Below are 17,236 nucleotides of genomic sequence, written 5' to 3'. Positions count from 1 at the left end.
ATCCCTATTTAACATTAAACATATAGAATAAGGCTTGGGGATATGTATGCTGTGATGAAATATTGGCTATGCATTTGACCCATATTGATGACCCAAATATTGTCTTACATGCAAGAGTAGCCTGGTCTCAGAGAATAACAGGTGGCCTTACATTTACCCTTTTTTAATGGTACACTTAATTATTTGTTTTTCCACTCATTAATATCAAGGCTATCCTTATCCTAATCTGACACATGTTATCATGAAGCATTACTTTTCTGCAAGGGGTCTTTTTTCTATAGGCTATTCTGCTCTCATTATGGTTCAGATTCCATTCAGGGCAAAAGGCGAGATAGAAAAAAAGAATAAAAGAGGGAAAAAAGAAAGGAGAAAAGAAAAAATGGGTGAAGAAATGAAATCGCATTCTTATTTAAGGTCAGGTGTTCAACGGTGAGGAGCGCATGAGCGCCTCTCCCCCCTCCTTCACTTTCAGTCTATCAGTCTTTGATCCCAGGTTTTGGAAAACTGCAGCTGCTGGCTGCTCCCTCCTACCACGCTGAACAAACGCTATATTCATCTGCACTAGTCGCCTGCAGCTTGAACTCCCCCGAAGGAACTTCTTGGTACTTTTTCATCGCAACGGAACGTGCGTATTCAATATTACTTGTGCCAATGCATAACGCAGACAGGTACACTGCCTGGTCCTTTAAGCCAACAATGTGGAAGATCTGCAGCGTCTATTGCGCATGGGGTCTGCTGCTATTGACCGGGATCCGCGCTCAATCTCAAAGAAGGTACCCTAGCTTCATTCTCTCTTACTGCTCCTGCTGGCGATAGTGTCTTGGCGTTTCAGTGAGGTATAAGTTAAACGTAGGTGTGTGATCAAAATGTCCACACTGCAATAACATTCTGGACGACGACGCGGTATTCACATTCACCACAAAGAGATGCTCTTTCACTCGGAGGAACTGTGATGCTCATATTTATTCAATTTTATCGCCGGATGCGTCTGTGCTTGCGCTATTGGCCACGTCTAACCATAACGCGCCATGGTGCAGTGAAGAAATTGTTAAATTACTCGATTATTACTCGATTATTCAGTTTTACATCACATGCCACCACCATTGACCATTGTGACTTTTTCAGATATTTTAAGCAATGATGTTCACTCCCTCTGTTTCCGCAGACAGGTCTTTACATGTGGTGGGAACATAACGGGAGAGTCCGGTGTTATCGGTAGCCAGGGGTATCCGGGAGTGTACCCACCGAATACAAAATGTGTCTGGAGAATTACTGTAAGTAGTTTCCATTTATAACATGTAACCCTCACCTTTGGTGTACAGTTACAGTAAAACGATGATAGATAATTACAGGCTTAATGGCTTGGGTTTCAATGAGAAGACATATCACCAAAATGACGCAACGTTGCTTAATTACAGCGAGTAGCCCAACAGTGCGCAGCGGCTCTGTAATTGCTGTTTGGTTGGTATTTGGCTGCCAGCCATTCAGCACGCCCGAGGGAAGCTTGAATATGAGCTGTCTGCGTTGCATTTGGGTAGGCTACAGCCAACTGTGTAGCCTGCAAAAAAAAAAGTCTGTCCTCGTGTGATGTTATTCCATCAACATTGTAGAAAGTGTTTTCACAGTGCTACCAAGTACCAACCTCTTAACAGTAACTGGGCTCACCACCGCTTGGAGAGACCCCCTAATTTGACTGGTGTCTGCCACAAATCACATGACATAAACTACACGAAGTTTTCTCTGTGGTCAGGTTCCTGAGGGAAAAGTTGTTGTCTTCTCCTTCCGCTTCATCGACCTGGAGAATGACAACCTCTGTCGCTACGACTACGTGGACGTTTACAGCGGGCATCCTAGTGGACAGCGCCTCGGACGTTTCTGCGGGACTTTCAGACCTGGCGCCCTCGTCTCCACGGGCAACAAGATGCTCATCCAGATGGTATCTGATGCAAACACAGCTGGGAGTGGCTTCCTGGCAGTTTTCTCCGCCGCGCACCCACATGAGCGAGGTACATTTGGCATCACGTTACTTCTTGTCTCTCAGGGAGTTCACCACTGGCCATGTGTGAGCGATTAGCCTAGTCACTAACCAAACCAGTTTCTTATGAACACTATTCGGAGACTATTCTACCGATGTCTTATCTAGCATCATCATTCTCCTTGACTGAAATAAGTTAAAGGCAAAAGTGCTTCTATGAGGTGTGTGTTAACTGTTAACTGTACGTGGAAAAGCATATGATATATTCAAAACATTTGAGAATGCCAACCAGGAAGTTTTTGTTTGAAGGGGCAAGGGTCAGGCTTTAATGAACTCAGAAGTGAGGCTTTTTAACCAGCAGCTGCCCTGGTGGAAAAGGTCACAGGGGGGTGATAGTGTGGCAATGAAGAAGAAATAAAATGGTCAGGACTGTGCAAGACATTTGCAATAACAAATAGAGCTGCCTTTTGGGAAAACAGGATCTGTACCATGCGTTCAGTGTTGATTGCCTGCTCTGCTCACTTGTTGATTGTGGACGCTGATGGAGGGGAAGGCAGAGAAAGGAGAAGCTGGGCTTCACGGTTCACAGTGTGACGTGGAATTTCTCGCATACTTTTTTTTCTTCCTGCCAGTGTGACAGGGACAGGGGCAGAGGCCTGTGGTCCCTTGTGCTGCATGACTAACGGGAATCCCTCCCTCCTTACAAGCGTGCTGGAATTTTAATGGCTAGGTGTTTCCTTGGCCTGTTCTCCCTCAGTAGCAGACAGCTGCAGCAGAGTGGTTTGAACCGTTATCTAAGCCCAGGCCCACGCTCAGAGAGGCCTCAGGTTAAGTCCTTTGTTATTGCATCTTCCCTTATCTTAAGTCCTGTGTATGAGTCTGCCCAGAGCCCCGATACATGGCTAGTTGACTAGAAGAGTTTTTTTTTGAAGGGGGAGTTGACTGATGGTCAAAAAACAGTGATGTGTAGGACAAGGCACTGTGTAGAAGCTTTGGCAGTGTACATGTGTTTGATGGCGTCTGACTTGATAAATCTCCCCTCAACATCTGCCACATAGACTGCCCCTTTTCAACTGTGAATTACAGGCAGCTGCCCCCAAGAGATGGATATCACTTGAAGCAGGCATGCAAGTAACATTAAGGGATAAATGGTAGCCTCAAATTACATGAAACATTTTGTTTTCGAGTTCTCATCTTTCAAAAAAGGCAATGGTAAGGACATATCTTATGAATAAATGCAACAGACACGCAAATTACAGTGCTTCTGACTGTCAACTCGCCTTGTTTTCTTTTTTCAAATCTGATTCAACCTCAACAGGAGACCAGTACTGTGGGGGTCGACTGGTGAAACCATCCGGAAGTTTTAAGACTCCAAACTGGCCAGAAAAGGATTACCCAGCTGGAGTCACTTGTTCATGGCACATCGTGGCACCTAAGAATCAGGCAAGTGGAGTTTTGAATGCCCTCAGAGCAGCACTACCAGGGACGTGCACAGGAATTTTGAAGGGCAGTTGCCCTGGAAAAAAGGGGCAACACATACATTTACTCACCGCCGCTGCCACGCCCCCGTCATCTGATCGCAAATTTTGCCAATATCATTTTAAACTCTCACTTACCGCCGCTGCCACGCCCGCGTCGTCTGATCGCAAATTTTGCCAATATCATTTTAAACTCTCACTTACCGCCGCTGCCACGCCCGCGTCGTCTGATCGCAAATTTTGCCAATATCGTTTTAAACTCTCACTAACCGTTGCTGCCAAGCCCCCATCCCCTGATCGCAAATATATATATTTCCTTCAGAGGGGCAACTTCAGTCGAGGAGGGCAAACGGGCAGTTGCCCGAGCAACCTTAGCCCACTCCTGTGCACGTCCCTGAGCACTACTAGCAGATCTGGGCTGCTCCTACATGAACTCTTGGCAAGATTTGGCTTGACGCTACTCTCTTTGCACTATCCACACTTGCAGCACAAGAACACTTTGCTCATGGACAGCAACACTGTCACAATTAATGCACGCTGTACTATAGGGTCAGATCCATTTCTGTGTCTGTAAACACCCTACTCCTTGTGAACATTTTCTCCCTATGGGTATGTGATTTATGTATGTACTGTATGTCTGTGAGTTGCACAAGTGTATAAGCTACTGGATGACCCAAATTTCCCTCAGGATTAATAAAGTATCCATCCATCTATCTATCTATCTATCTATCTATCTATCTATCTATCTATCTATCTAGTGACTGTGTGCAACTCGTTAAGCAATTGTGTCTGCCTGAAATATTTGCTTCTTATGTGCAAATTATGTCTGTAACCAGATAATCGAGTTGAAGTTTGAGAAGTTTGATTTGGAGAGGGACAACTACTGCCGCTATGACTATGTGGCAATCTTCAACGGTGGAGAGATCAACGATGCGAGAAGGATCGGTAAATACTGTGGGGATAGCCCTCCTGCGTAAGTTCTTTCTTTCTTTATTCTTTCTTTATTTCAAGGATAGCCCCTTGAGATGTACCATCTCATTTTCGAGGGGGTCCTTCCAATATTAACAAACAATACAAAGATAGTCGGAAGTAAGTACTACACATAATTCTAACACATAAACACAGAGACAAACACAAACAGACATACACAACCATGCACACTCCAACAATGTAAGTAAGTAAGTCCAGCCTCTGCTTAAAAAGCATCGTTTGCACTGGATGTTAAGCATGTCATAGATAAAGCTAATAAAATATATCTCACACAAGCAATGGACTTCATGGTTTGATACAAACAGCCTCTGCTTAAAGAGCATCGTTTACACTGGATGTTAAGCATGTCATAGATAAAGCTAATAAAATACATCTCACACAAGCAATGGACTTCATGGTTTGATACAAACAGCCTCTGCTTAAAAAGCATCGTTTACACTGGATGTTAAGCATGTCATAGATAAAGCTAATAAAATACATCTCACACAAGCAATGGACTTCATGGTTTGATACAAACAGCCTCTGCTTAAAAAGCATCGTTTACACTGGATGTTAAGCATGTCATAGATAAAGCTAATAAAATATATCTCACACAAGCAATGGACTTCATGGTTTGATACAAACAGCCTCTGCTTAAAAAGCATCGTTTACACTGGATGTTAAGCATGTCATAGATAAAGCTAATAAAATGCATCTCACACAAGCAATGGACTTCATGGTTTGATAAAAACCTTTGTAGACAAAGCACATCATATCGAAACCTTTTGGCTGTGGGTAATCATCTTGAGCGTAATGTCATATTTTATAGAAATGTTCAGAAGGAGTGTGAATAACATTCATTCTTTGTGTCTCTCCAGTCCTGTGTACTCTGATGGGAACCAGCTGCTCATTCAGTTCCTTTCAGACCTGAGTTTGACTGCAGATGGATTTATTGGGCACTATAAGTTTAGGCCCAAGAAGTTCCCCACCACCACGGTGCCACCAACCACCACCACGCAACCAGTGACAACCAGACCCATACGTAAGTTTCCACAAACCAGTTTTAACAACGGCACAACTGCAAATATATCAGCTAGAGATAAATTATAGTTATAGCCAAATGCTCCACATGCAAACCACATTTGATAATATTAAATGGATTATTATCCATTCAGGGATGCTGATGGTACTCGTTAGCAAATCTCAAAGGATGGGGTACAAAGATTTCCTAGCATCTCTCGTTTGTACAATTTTGACATTTTTGCGACTATTAGATCATAAAACCCCCAAATAACATCTGCTACACACACACTGGCCTTTCCATTTGATGTGATGAAGTGTGCTCAAGATTTAGTGGTTCCCTTGCTCCCGGTGACATGGATCTCTGGTGCTCATGCCAAAGTGTGGGAAGTGCAGGCTACCAGTCAAACTACTGGCCAGAAATAGATCAACACAGTGTTATGCTACGCTTAAATTATAGGATACCTGTTGGGATTCTTTGTCATTCTCACACGTACACACAACCACACACACACACACAAACATACACTCTCTCACACCCACACACACACAGTAAATCACCTACACAGAGGAAGAAGACACATCTTTGACTCTGCCTCAGATATAACCAGGCCAGAACTCATTGTACCAGTTCTAAACGAAGATGTTGTTTTGGCTGTCAGTAGTGGTGATGTCATTACACACCAAACTGCCCGATTGGCTTTATCATCCTCTGTGTCCTGTCTTTGTTTTTCTTTCCCCTTTTGCTTTCAGTAGAAAGAACAATACACAGTAGGGCTTTATATTTTTCCACATTATATATTTTTCCACAAGGCTTTAGAGCTTGTGTAAAACAGATGTTTGCCTCGGGCAGCCGGCTCTATATCCAGCTCTCTCTCATGCAGACCTTTACGTTCTGATGTGATTCCCTGTATGGAGAGGGGGACTCAGAAACGTTTGCTGGAGGATTGAGGTTCAAAGCAGTGATCATATACCCTCACATCTCTCCCCTCTTTTTAACCAATCCTGAATACCCCCCCCCCCCCTCTCCCTCTGGCACACACACACACTCGTTTCTCTCTCTCTCTTCATAGCTTTGAAGTACTCCGCAGCGCTCTGTCAGCAGAAATGCAAGAGGAAGGGAACCCCCGAAAGCCATTACTGTTCCAGCAACTTTGGTATGATTCCTGCTCTCTTTCTCTCCTTCTCTTCTCTCTCTCTCTCCCCCTACTTCTCTCTCTTTCCCTCTGGGACCGGCTCTGCTGCTGTATCCAGCAGACTACACGGCCCTGACTGTGTGCCTGCCTGGGTGGGAGACAGGGAGGTAGCGAGGCTGGGGTGACTCGTGGGTGTGAGTTAAACATCAGCTGAGGTTTTGGCCCTGACTGTGATTCTAGTCTCTTAGTGGTAAACAACTGTGTTTTCATATTTTTTTTATCTCCTTTAAACACCATGCTATCTTTGGCATGTTGGTTTGTTTCAGCGTGTCTCAAAAGATTCGTTGAGACTTTTTCTCTCTCTCTCTCTCTCTCTCTCTCTCTCTCTCTCTCTCTCTCTCCTTGGCGGGAGGGCATAGTGTATATGTGCATGGGGGCACAGTTGCCTTAGTGTAAATGCGCTTCAGTCAACTGCGGCTAATCTGCTGGTATATGAAAGTGTTGATTCAGGACTGCTCCCACAACCTCGGTCACTGGTCTGGGAACAGCTCGGCCATGTTTGCATCCAAGGGGGGGATGTTTGCAAAGGCAAGGCAGCTATTTAATTACTGTCCCTCAAGGAGGTTTACTTGGATTTGCATATGGAGAGCAAGGAAAAGTACAGCATGTTGAGCGAGAAAAAAAGACCTTGCATAATGCACCAGTGGAAAAACTGCAGAGCGTATCATGCTAAGTCTCTTACATCACTGCAGGGTAAAGATAGTTACTGTGGGCCTTCCCGAAAATATATGGCAAGCTCTATACTTCTCAGGTCTCTCCCAGATGCCAGCCGAGGATATTTCAGTAGTGAAACCCCCAAATCCCTTCACACACACAGACCACTCTGGGAGATTTCTGTCCACTAACTTAAACTTGACAGAATAGGACAGTCCAGTCCAAGATCAACACGGTTAAACCTCTTGTTGTGTGCTCCGTAATGACCTGCCAATGATCGGTGACCTCACAATGCATGTTTTCATTTCCCATTCAGTTGTCACGGGAACAGTCATCACTGCAGTAACGCGTGGGGGGAGCATGTACGCCACCATCTCCATCATCAACGTCTACAAAGAGGGCAACCTGGCCATTCAGCAGGCCGGCCGAACCATGAGCACCAAGATCATCATCCTGTGTAAGAAGTGTCCGTTTGTCAAACGAGGTAAGTCCAGCACTGGAGCCAGAGGAGGCAGAGGCTGGCATCGACTACACAGCCATTTTTGTTTCTCTTCCAGCTGGTAGAATCATTAGCTTGGCTTGCTCAACTTCAGCTACGCACCGAGGTTTTTAGATAAGGGTTTCGGCCATAGATTCTTCTTTTCCCCAGAAAAGATATATGGATCTCTCTGGATATCCAAATGACTATCGATGCAATTCCTTTCAAACAGCTACCAAATATATAAAGATATACAGCTGCCTATGCTTGAAGAAATAGGCAGTATATACAACAAATAGGCAGTATATACAACTATGCCCCAATGTAACTTACTATGCATTTCCTGTTATCATTAGCCTGCTTTTGTGTGTGTGTGTGTGTGTGTGTGTGTGTGTGTGTGTGTGTGTGTGTGTGTGTGTGTATGTGTGTGCCAGTGTGTGTGTGTGTGTGTGTGTGTGTAGGGTGGAGGTGAACAGTGTTCCTAATTACTACAAAACCAGTACAAATGGAATGTTATGAGTGCTTTTCAAGATCTCTCCGCCCATGTTTACATCAGTATATGCATATAAGCATGGCGGAGGATGTGTGGCACGAGGTCGCTGATTGGTTGGCCCCCCTGAATGTCTCTGCCGCTCCGCCACTGCATTCAGGCATTGTCTGTGTGATCTCACTAGGCCTGAGCTACATCTTCATGGGCGAGGTGGACGATGACGGCCGTGGCAAGATCGCCCCGCAGCACTTCGTCATGGGCTTCAAGGCCAAGAACCAGCGGGCCTTCAACGTGCTGAAGACCAAACGCTGCTGAGGACCGCCATTTTCCTCTGCCTCTTCCCCCTTTTCCGTTCCCAACACTGCCCGCGAGTGTCCTCCCCCTCTCCCCCACCCCCCCCCCCCCCCCCCTCCAACACCCGCCCGTTGTGCGGTTCATGCCGACTGGTCATCCTCCAGCATGTCAAAGCTCCCATCCAATGCCCTTCCTGGGACCCGGAGGACTGTTTCGAAGCCCTCTGGATGGAATCAGAGCGTTCATTTAACTTCTCTTTTGTTGTTTGACTCTGTCCGGGCCATCTCCTGTAATGCTTGTTGGAGTTTGGAGAACAGCAGGACCAGTGGTCTAAGTTAGGGTGTAAAAAAGAGGAAGAGAAAGACTGATGGGGGAGGAGCTTCTGGGAGAAACGAGTGAGATGTGGGTAGAGTTTTATGCTGACACACTGTTTACAAGATACTCTTGATTCGTTGAGTTCATTAAGGATGGGGAGCATCTTATGTGGTGACACAAGTGCAATAACTTTGTAGCATTCTTTTACAACGATATGGCATCATATAAGAATAATGCTTGACTCTGTTGTCTGTTGCCTGAGTCTTTTAAGTCTTTCATCATGAATGAAAAAGCACTCTCTTTTTTGTTTTTGTTTCTTGTTTTTTTTTGACCAGCTTGTTTTTTTCCCTCCATCAAAAATGAAAATGTTTATAATGATAGTGCCAATATAAAATAAGCAAAATGAGATATTTTCATATGAAACAGTTCTTAGTCATATGTTAACTTATATTTTATTGTTTTGTGAGAGAATAATAAAAGTCATGATCGAAGTTCCGGCCTTTTCCCTCTACTTTCTGCATCTTAAGGGAGGCAAGGTGACATGTATCAAGTTGTGAATGCCAAGAATTTCCTTTAGGAACTAAAGTATAATAAATTATAAAGTGAAAATTATAAGTACTGCCTGTATAGCCAGTATCGGACTTAGTTGTTACTGCCCAGAGCAGGTGTGGTGGCAGCTGTTCCACGTGCTCAGTAAGGAGGCAATGGAAAAAACGTCCTGGCAGTCACTAGTTTTTGGAGACAGCGGTAGTCAATGGCATATTCCAAGATTTTGCTGTGGTCTTGGACTTGTAAATTACCCCAGAGTCCAAGCTCTGGCTTGAAATCAGTTATAAATTTGAGTTCATTATGACAGGGGTTGGAGTAATAATGAAGCAGGCACTGATCTCAGGTCAGTAACTCTCATCCAATAGTGCTTAGTGTTTAATGGTCCTGCTGCTGGTTAAACTGCCTTGTGCCAGAGCTCAGGGAAATATCAACCTGCCATTTGGAGCCCACTGTGTTTTTCCAAACGGATTCATGATGTAATGTTTAGCATAGCATATAAGCATTCAAAACTGGCACACCTGACCAGAATCCAGCAAGACCTTTTTTTCCATAAACCTTTATTAGACTTTTTTTGTTGAAAAGACGGACACTTTTAGAAAACAAGTAGGAGGAAAGACCATTATATAAGCTCTGACTCTAGGGGCTGTGGTGTCGAGAATTCTCTGTGTTTGTGTTTGTGTGTGTGTGTGTGTGTGTGTGTGTGTGTGTGTGTGTGTGTGTGTGTGTGTGTGATGATTCCAGTTGAGTTCCAGTATTTCACTGCCCTCCCCCTCTTTCCCACATTCCACCATAAGTTTCCAAGAAGGGACAAATGGTCCAGAGCATGCTTGGGCCAAGTTCGCATTGGGGTGGGGGGGGGGGGACAAGGTATCAGGTTTGGGGGTGGGAAAGGTGCATCTGCATGAGACTTAGCTTCGGGGATAGAACATAGCATATTTGGAGGTGCGAAAGCCTAGGAGGTCCCTCATCTCGTTGCGGAACTTAGACAGGTCCTGACGCAGGTCGTTGAGGTTCTCCACGGTTGCCTGGTCGGTGCTCTGCATCTTCTGGCGAGTGGAGGTCAGGTATCGGTGGACCAGGCAGCACATGATCTTCTGGTAGTTCTCATCTCTCTTCTGCTTGAGGTTTCTCCACTCCTGCAAAACACCAGACATCCACCAGCAGGGGAGAATTACTATTTGATACCATATGAATGAAAATGGTCAATAAGGCAGTTTAATTAACTGTTAAGTATTAACGAGCCATTACAGAATACGTTACAAAACACCTTAAAAACAAAGACAAAGACTTATTCATACTCAGTTCTTTGGACTTCTTTATATCTTGCACACAGGTTATTCCAGTTTATAATGCGGCACATCATAACTTGAATATACCCTGCAGATATATATCTGTTCATTAAATCAATGTTAAAGATATCTTCTAGAAAACATTTGGCTAAAAAGTTGTTTCTTTAGAAATAGGTTGAAGATACCTCCAAACTCATGAATTATGTTCCGTTTGAATGAAGGGGAAAATGACTTGAGGCTATTTATCAACTGTGTGGGCTATTGCGCAAACGAGGTATTTTTTCCCAGAAGGCCACATAAGATGGAGAGTGGGAACACATATGGCCTACAAAGAGTCATTCCTAACCGCTCACACACACACACATACACACACACACACACACACACACACTCAAAGGTGTTTTCTCTCTCCCTCTCTCTGACTCACCTTCAGGCTGTTCTGTCGTTTCACTCTGCCAGTGGAGGTATGTGAGCAGACCCACTTGCTCATGCTGGTCACCAAGTAGCATAGGGTCTTTGGGGAGGGAAGGATGTTGAAGGGTGGGGGCAGGGTACACTTGTCATCAAAGTAACTGAGCCACAGCTTGGCACGAGCAAACTTCCACTCCTTGTCCTCATGGTTCTGTGAGCATATTTGTTTTGAGGAGATTGAACCCAACAACAGAAAAGGAGACCTTGTTAGTTATAATAATAATAATAATAATAATAATGCATTTTATTTGTAACGCACTCTCCATTCAAAAGAATCTCAGAGTGTCAAACATCAGACAACCTTTGTCTTTCAATACTTACAACCAAAGAATTACCATTATGCTTTACTATTACTCTACTTGCTTTTTAATCAACTACCCCACAAGATTCATTTAAAAATATTACATTAACATGATATCACATATTAATAGGGATGCACGATTCAGAAAATGTCACGATTCGATTCGATACCGATTTTTAGGCTCACGATTCGATTCAAAAACGATTCTCGATTCAAAAAAATTGATTTACAGTATGTGAATGTTAGTGCTGTCAAACGATTAAAATATTTAAATCGCGATTAATCGCATTTTTGTCATAGTTAACTCAAAATTAATCGCGATTAATCGCAAATTAATTCATCGAAAATTTAATTTTAATGGTCTTATCATGGAAAAGTGGATTGGCTTGCTTTATGCAATGTTTCATTGAAAAGCAACATTGCCAAACAGGGCGGTACAAAATAAAATGCGCACATTTCAGACTCAGCCTATAGTGCAGTTAAACCATGGCTTAATATTTAATTTTTTTTCAAGTTTGCTGTGAACATAGAAGTCAGGCCTCTTATTTCAAAAACAATGAACCATAACAGTTAGGTTCCCAATAAAAGGTAAGCCTACTACTTCTGTGCCTTCAGCCAGCTGCCTGTTGACATTTTCAGACAACAGTGAAGCTCGCTTCTTTTGCACAACACAACTTTTAAAGGTAAACTTTCTATTCAGAAGCTTTTTATCAACCATTTCGCCATATCGCGCTCACCATCACTCAAACCGTAACGTTAGCCTACTACACAGTTTGCGAAGCCAAAAACAACAATAATGTTAGAAAAAAAAAGAAAAAAAATGTAATATTCTGAATCGATTTTTGGAATTCTATGAATCGATTCTGAATCGGAGGCACTTGAATCGCAATACGAATGTGAATCGGTTTTTTTGCACACCCCTACATATTAAGATAATTAATTACAGAAAATAAAGTTGTCTTAGCACTGAACCCAGCATGATTCTTCTGTGGAGGGCAGTCCCTGTTACATTGAAGCACAACCTCTTGGAATGGCCTTCAGTGCTGAACTACATAAAAGCAGCAAGCTGCAATCCCAGTGCTGACTGCCCCAGTAACCTCAGTGACAAATGGTTGGAGGCTGGTTTTCACCAAGTGTTTTGAACCAGTGCACGTGCTCTTAGGGAGGAAAAAAACCCATCCACTTAGGCTGTCCTTACATGAACCATAAATTTAACAAGGCTAGCCTGTGGCCTCGTTTGTGTTGTGTGCAAAATATGGGATTAAACTCAATGGAACAGTCAAGGCACGGAGCCAGGTTTTATTAAACCAGCAGAAAAGGCATGTTTTCCACTGGCAAAGCTTGACATTTTTCGGCACATAATGTTTTGTGAAATGAAGATGCCAAACATAAAATGACATTACTGGCAGTTATTGTCTTTTCTTATCTTGCACACAAGCTTTAACACTATTGCAGTATCTTTTTGTTTGTGTTAAGATAGGGTAGGGACAGCAATGGCTAACAGGTGCCGCTCCAGTGATATAATACCTTTGGCTCAAATGCTAACATAAATCAACCACCCTCCCTAGCAATGGCTAATAATTAGCACTCAGCACATGCTGGCAACATGTCTGGAGTTGTTTGCCACGTGTGGAAGTAGAAAGTGTGGCAGTTTCATGCTTTATGGATCACTGTCTTGTCTTGTGTTGTGTGAAATAATCAAGACCTAAGAATGTGAGCTTATATATACACACTTATGATGTGTTAATATAGCTGCCATAGCCTGTTTGTGTTTCAGGAAGATAGTCTTGCTGTTCTCACTGATTTACAATGGAAATGTAAACCTTCTTTTCTCATTGTCTTCTGTTCCAATACAAATATTTAAAAGGTTAAAAAGGCGTAGAAGATTTTAAAGAATCTGGCTCTGAATTCTATGTAACGTGTTGGGAGAGTGGCGATAGCACAGGGTGTGGGGCTCACCGCGATCTGCCTGAAGCTCTTGTGCAGCATGGCCACCAGTAGCTTGGTGAGGACGATGACCACCACGATGTTGTATGTGCCCACGATGAGGGCGCCCACAAACGAGCGCAGCTCCTCCGTGTAGCTGATCCGCGTGACAAACAGAGACACGTGTGCCAGGGAAAAGATGTACCAGAAGAGGGCGTAGCATGTGCCCATGAACCTGAAAACAGCAAAAGGTCAAAGGTGAACTTTACCCATATCAGAATAGGCTTGATCACAGTACAGGGCAAATATACTGTAAGTGTTTTGATTGCGGCCTGTGGGCAGTTTTGGATGAAGGAGACTACTGGTGAACTAAAGAGTCTGACCATAATGAATGCTTACATTAACATCAAGGGGGAGGGAAAGAAGTGAACACATCAAGGGAAGGGCGGTTTACCAAAATGGTTTATGAGGAGAATGAAATGGACGCTTCGCAATGAATACATGCTGGCTATGCCGTACTTAAGTTGAAAGACAAATTAATCTGAAGTGTACTGAAATGACCTCCCATTGCTCTTCCATTCTGGGTAAGGCCATTTGAGATTATTTAGCACAACTTTATGATATCAATTAAGGACAGCTAGTATGAAGCTATAAACACCAACTTCATGATCAACTTAAACTGTGCATTCTTAATATAAACTATTCAGGAATGATGTTCTGGATAATGTATAACGTTGTCCTCAATATCCCTCTTAGATACTACAAGGTACTCTCTCTCACACACACACAATTTTCCTATCAATGAATGATTTGGAACATGAAGACTTTCAATGTAAAACTTGAGTATGGGATACTCTTTGCAGAAAGTGATTGTGGGATTTTTTTAAGTTTTTTTTTAAGATTTGTTTTTGTTTTTTTTGCCTTTAATCGGATAGGAGAGTCAAGGTTTCGACAGGATATGAAGTGCAGAGAAGAGGTGGGGAGTGGGATCGGGAAATGACAGCGTGTTGGATTCGAACCCGTGTTCCCCTGGGCGTTCAAGCTTGTATATGGGCGGGTTACTGATTGCGCCCCAGTGCCCCCTTGATTGTGGGATTTTGACGTACGTGTGGAAGGCATCGTTGCTCTGCTGCGAGCAGAAGATGCCCTCACAGTCCTCCGTCTGGTTCTTGGCCGGCTCCTTCTGGTCCTTTCCGTAGAGCTGAGTGAGGCCGATGGTGAAGGAGATGAGGACCAGCAGGAACAGGCCAAGGAACTTGCCAAACTCTTGCAACATCTGACCCATAGAGATCTGAGGGGGAAACACACACACACACACACACACACACACACACACACACACACCCACGCACACACACACAAACACATAAACACACAGAGAAAATATCATAAAATCTCTTTTTTTTACCTGGCTTAATTTATACAAAAGATATATGGTGTGGAAATCGCCTCAGAGAGTTTAAACACTTTAATGTGTAAACACTTCATGTTTAAACACGCAAGCTTTAACTAACATATTGAGTACACAAACACACGGAGAAAATATCTTCAACTCTCTTTTTTTTTTCTCCTCTGGATACATAAAAAAAAAAATGATATGTGGCGTGTGGAAATCACCTCGGTGTCAGTAACGGTGTGTTTTAAACACTTTAATGTGTAAACACTTCATGTTTAAACACGCAAGCTTTAACTAACATATTGAGTATATGTTAAAACATTAATAACACGTGTTCATTTTATGGCCTTCCAGTCAAAACAGGTGCAAATGTCGCCATGGGTGCAGATGCTGTGCTAACCCAGGCTCATAAACCTGTAACACATGTGTCATGCACTGGTTCCCTGTCTGTGCTTCCTCTGTCAATCTCGCCAAGGAGGCCGCAGTGGGGCCCATAAACAAACCTTCCCCACAGGCCCCCCTTTTCTGTACACAAACATACCCAAGAGAGTATATTTATAAGTTTGTTCTGGAAACTTCCACCATATATAGATCTAAGTGACTAAAGGTGGAAAGGTAAACGCAGGAGACGGTGCTTGGGCCATGTTTTTTTATGAAGGGCTTTTTGCCGTCCATAGAGGACCTCATCATTCAGACAAGTTTTTACACACACACACACACACACACACACACACACACACACACACACACACACACACACACACACACAGACACACACACACACACACACACACACACACACACACACAGACACACACACACACAGACACACAGACACACACACACAGACACACACACACACACAGACACGGACACAGACACATGTGTACACTTAATCCACACACAAATAAACAGCTCAAACACACTCAAACACACTCACACACACGCGCACACACACACACACACACACACACACAAACATCCATATACACAGCGTTTCACAGATGCACAGTCAGTCGACTGCGGTTGCGGCTAAGTGACAAGATGAATTCCCTGACTGGAGCCCAAGTGTTGGGCCACGGGGTGCGCTCGCTCCCTGGAAGACTGGCAGGCTGTTAACATGCGAGAGCCCCCACACACACACACACACACACACACACACACACACACACACACACACACACACACACACACACACACACACAGACTGGCAGGCTGTTAACGTGCGAGAGCCTCCATCAGCATCATTCATCTGCTTGTCCCCCCGCAGCGTCCCAAAGAGGGGGTTTCCACAGCCAATTCCCCTCACAAGGGGCTTTGTAGTGGGGCTGATTTAGAGGGTAGGGAGGTGTTCCCCCACTGCCACCCTTGACACCCCCTCTCAGCTTACTGTACAAACAGCCTCAGGAATGCAGCAGGGGGTCGTCCAATGCCCCTTAACCCCCGACTGTGGAGCACAAGGGCAGGAATGACGCTGGCAGGATAAAGAAAACAAACCCGCACATGCACACATGTTCTCATACGCACACCCAAACAGGCCAACTCCAACATACGGCCAACAGACACCAACTCAAACATACACACACATACGGAGATACACACACACACACACACACACACATATAGGTAAACACACGCGCACGCACGCACTCACACGCACGCACGCACACACACACACACACACACACACACACACTCACACACACACACACACACACCGACACACATACACACACACACACACACACACTAACACATAGGTAAACACACACGCACGCACACACACACCCACACACACACAGGTAAACACATGCATACACTATATGCTGGGCACACACTCACACATACTCACGACTTGTCAGTCATCTCACCTGACATCTCTTCTGACGGAGACAGAGACAGAGATACACTGAGCTGGTGTATAGAGAGCAAGCTGTGTGTCAATAACAGTCTGGGCTCTCACTGACCTCAAGCTGTACTCAGCAGTGATTCAGTGGAAACATACACACACTCTCTCTCTCTCACACACACACACACGTACAGCCAAGCTACCCAACAAGTAACCTGGTAGGAAGGATAGACTCACCCGTAAGGTATTCACTACGCCTACTCTACTGACCGAGTTGGGTTTGTGTGTGAATGAACTCAGTGTACTATCACTGCTGGGGACCCCAAGGGTATGCTTAATGATATACCTGACTATGTAGATTGGCTTGGGATCCCACTGCAATGGGAAAAACATACAGAGCCCTGGGACACTGAACACACTATTGTGGGTAAATGTGTAGTTTAGTGTGTGCGTGTTTGTGTGTGTGTGTGTGTGTGTGTGACCGCACATGTACTGTATGTCTGTACATCCTCGGCTGCTTGCTGATTGCTTTTCCAACCTTGCCGGCCAGACAGTGATGTCACTCTCTGAGCACGTGCAAAAGGAA

General features: G+C 44.1%; 2 protein-coding genes across 2 annotated transcripts in view; one reads left to right on the top strand and one right to left on the bottom strand.

Moving 5' to 3' along the window:
- Nucleotides 1-696: 696 nt before the first annotated feature.
- On the top strand, nt 697-8,575 carry pcolce2b (procollagen C-endopeptidase enhancer 2b; the record flags this gene model as incomplete). The annotated part of the gene is made up of 9 exons (XM_080855200.1): nt 697-773; nt 1,166-1,274; nt 1,751-2,006; nt 3,294-3,418; nt 4,290-4,426; nt 5,301-5,464; nt 6,516-6,599; nt 7,609-7,776; nt 8,445-8,575. The coding sequence occupies 9 exons, from the start codon at nt 697-699 to the stop codon at nt 8,573-8,575; spliced, it is 1,251 nt and encodes a 416-aa protein (XP_080711326.1).
- Nucleotides 8,576-10,326: 1,751 nt separating this feature from the next.
- The window catches only part of trpc1 (transient receptor potential cation channel, subfamily C, member 1), a gene marked incomplete at both ends in the record, with an annotated part of 22,796 nt that continues 15,886 nt past the window's right edge, over nt 10,327-17,236 (bottom strand). Inside the window, 4 exons of the mRNA XM_080854954.1 lie at nt 10,327-10,554; nt 11,135-11,329; nt 13,439-13,640; nt 14,512-14,696. Of these exons, the coding sequence (XP_080711080.1) occupies nt 10,327-10,554; nt 11,135-11,329; nt 13,439-13,640; nt 14,512-14,696 (810 nt within the window). The remainder of the gene's footprint in view (nt 10,555-11,134; nt 11,330-13,438; nt 13,641-14,511; nt 14,697-17,236) is intronic.

The sequence above is a fragment of the Sprattus sprattus genome (genome assembly GCF_963457725.1).
Source record: "Sprattus sprattus genome assembly, chromosome: 17".
NCBI classification, from domain to species: Eukaryota; Metazoa; Chordata; class Actinopteri; order Clupeiformes; family Clupeidae; genus Sprattus; species Sprattus sprattus.
Note: the sequence above shows the minus strand (reverse complement) of the source record. Positions and strands in the feature narration are given on the sequence as shown.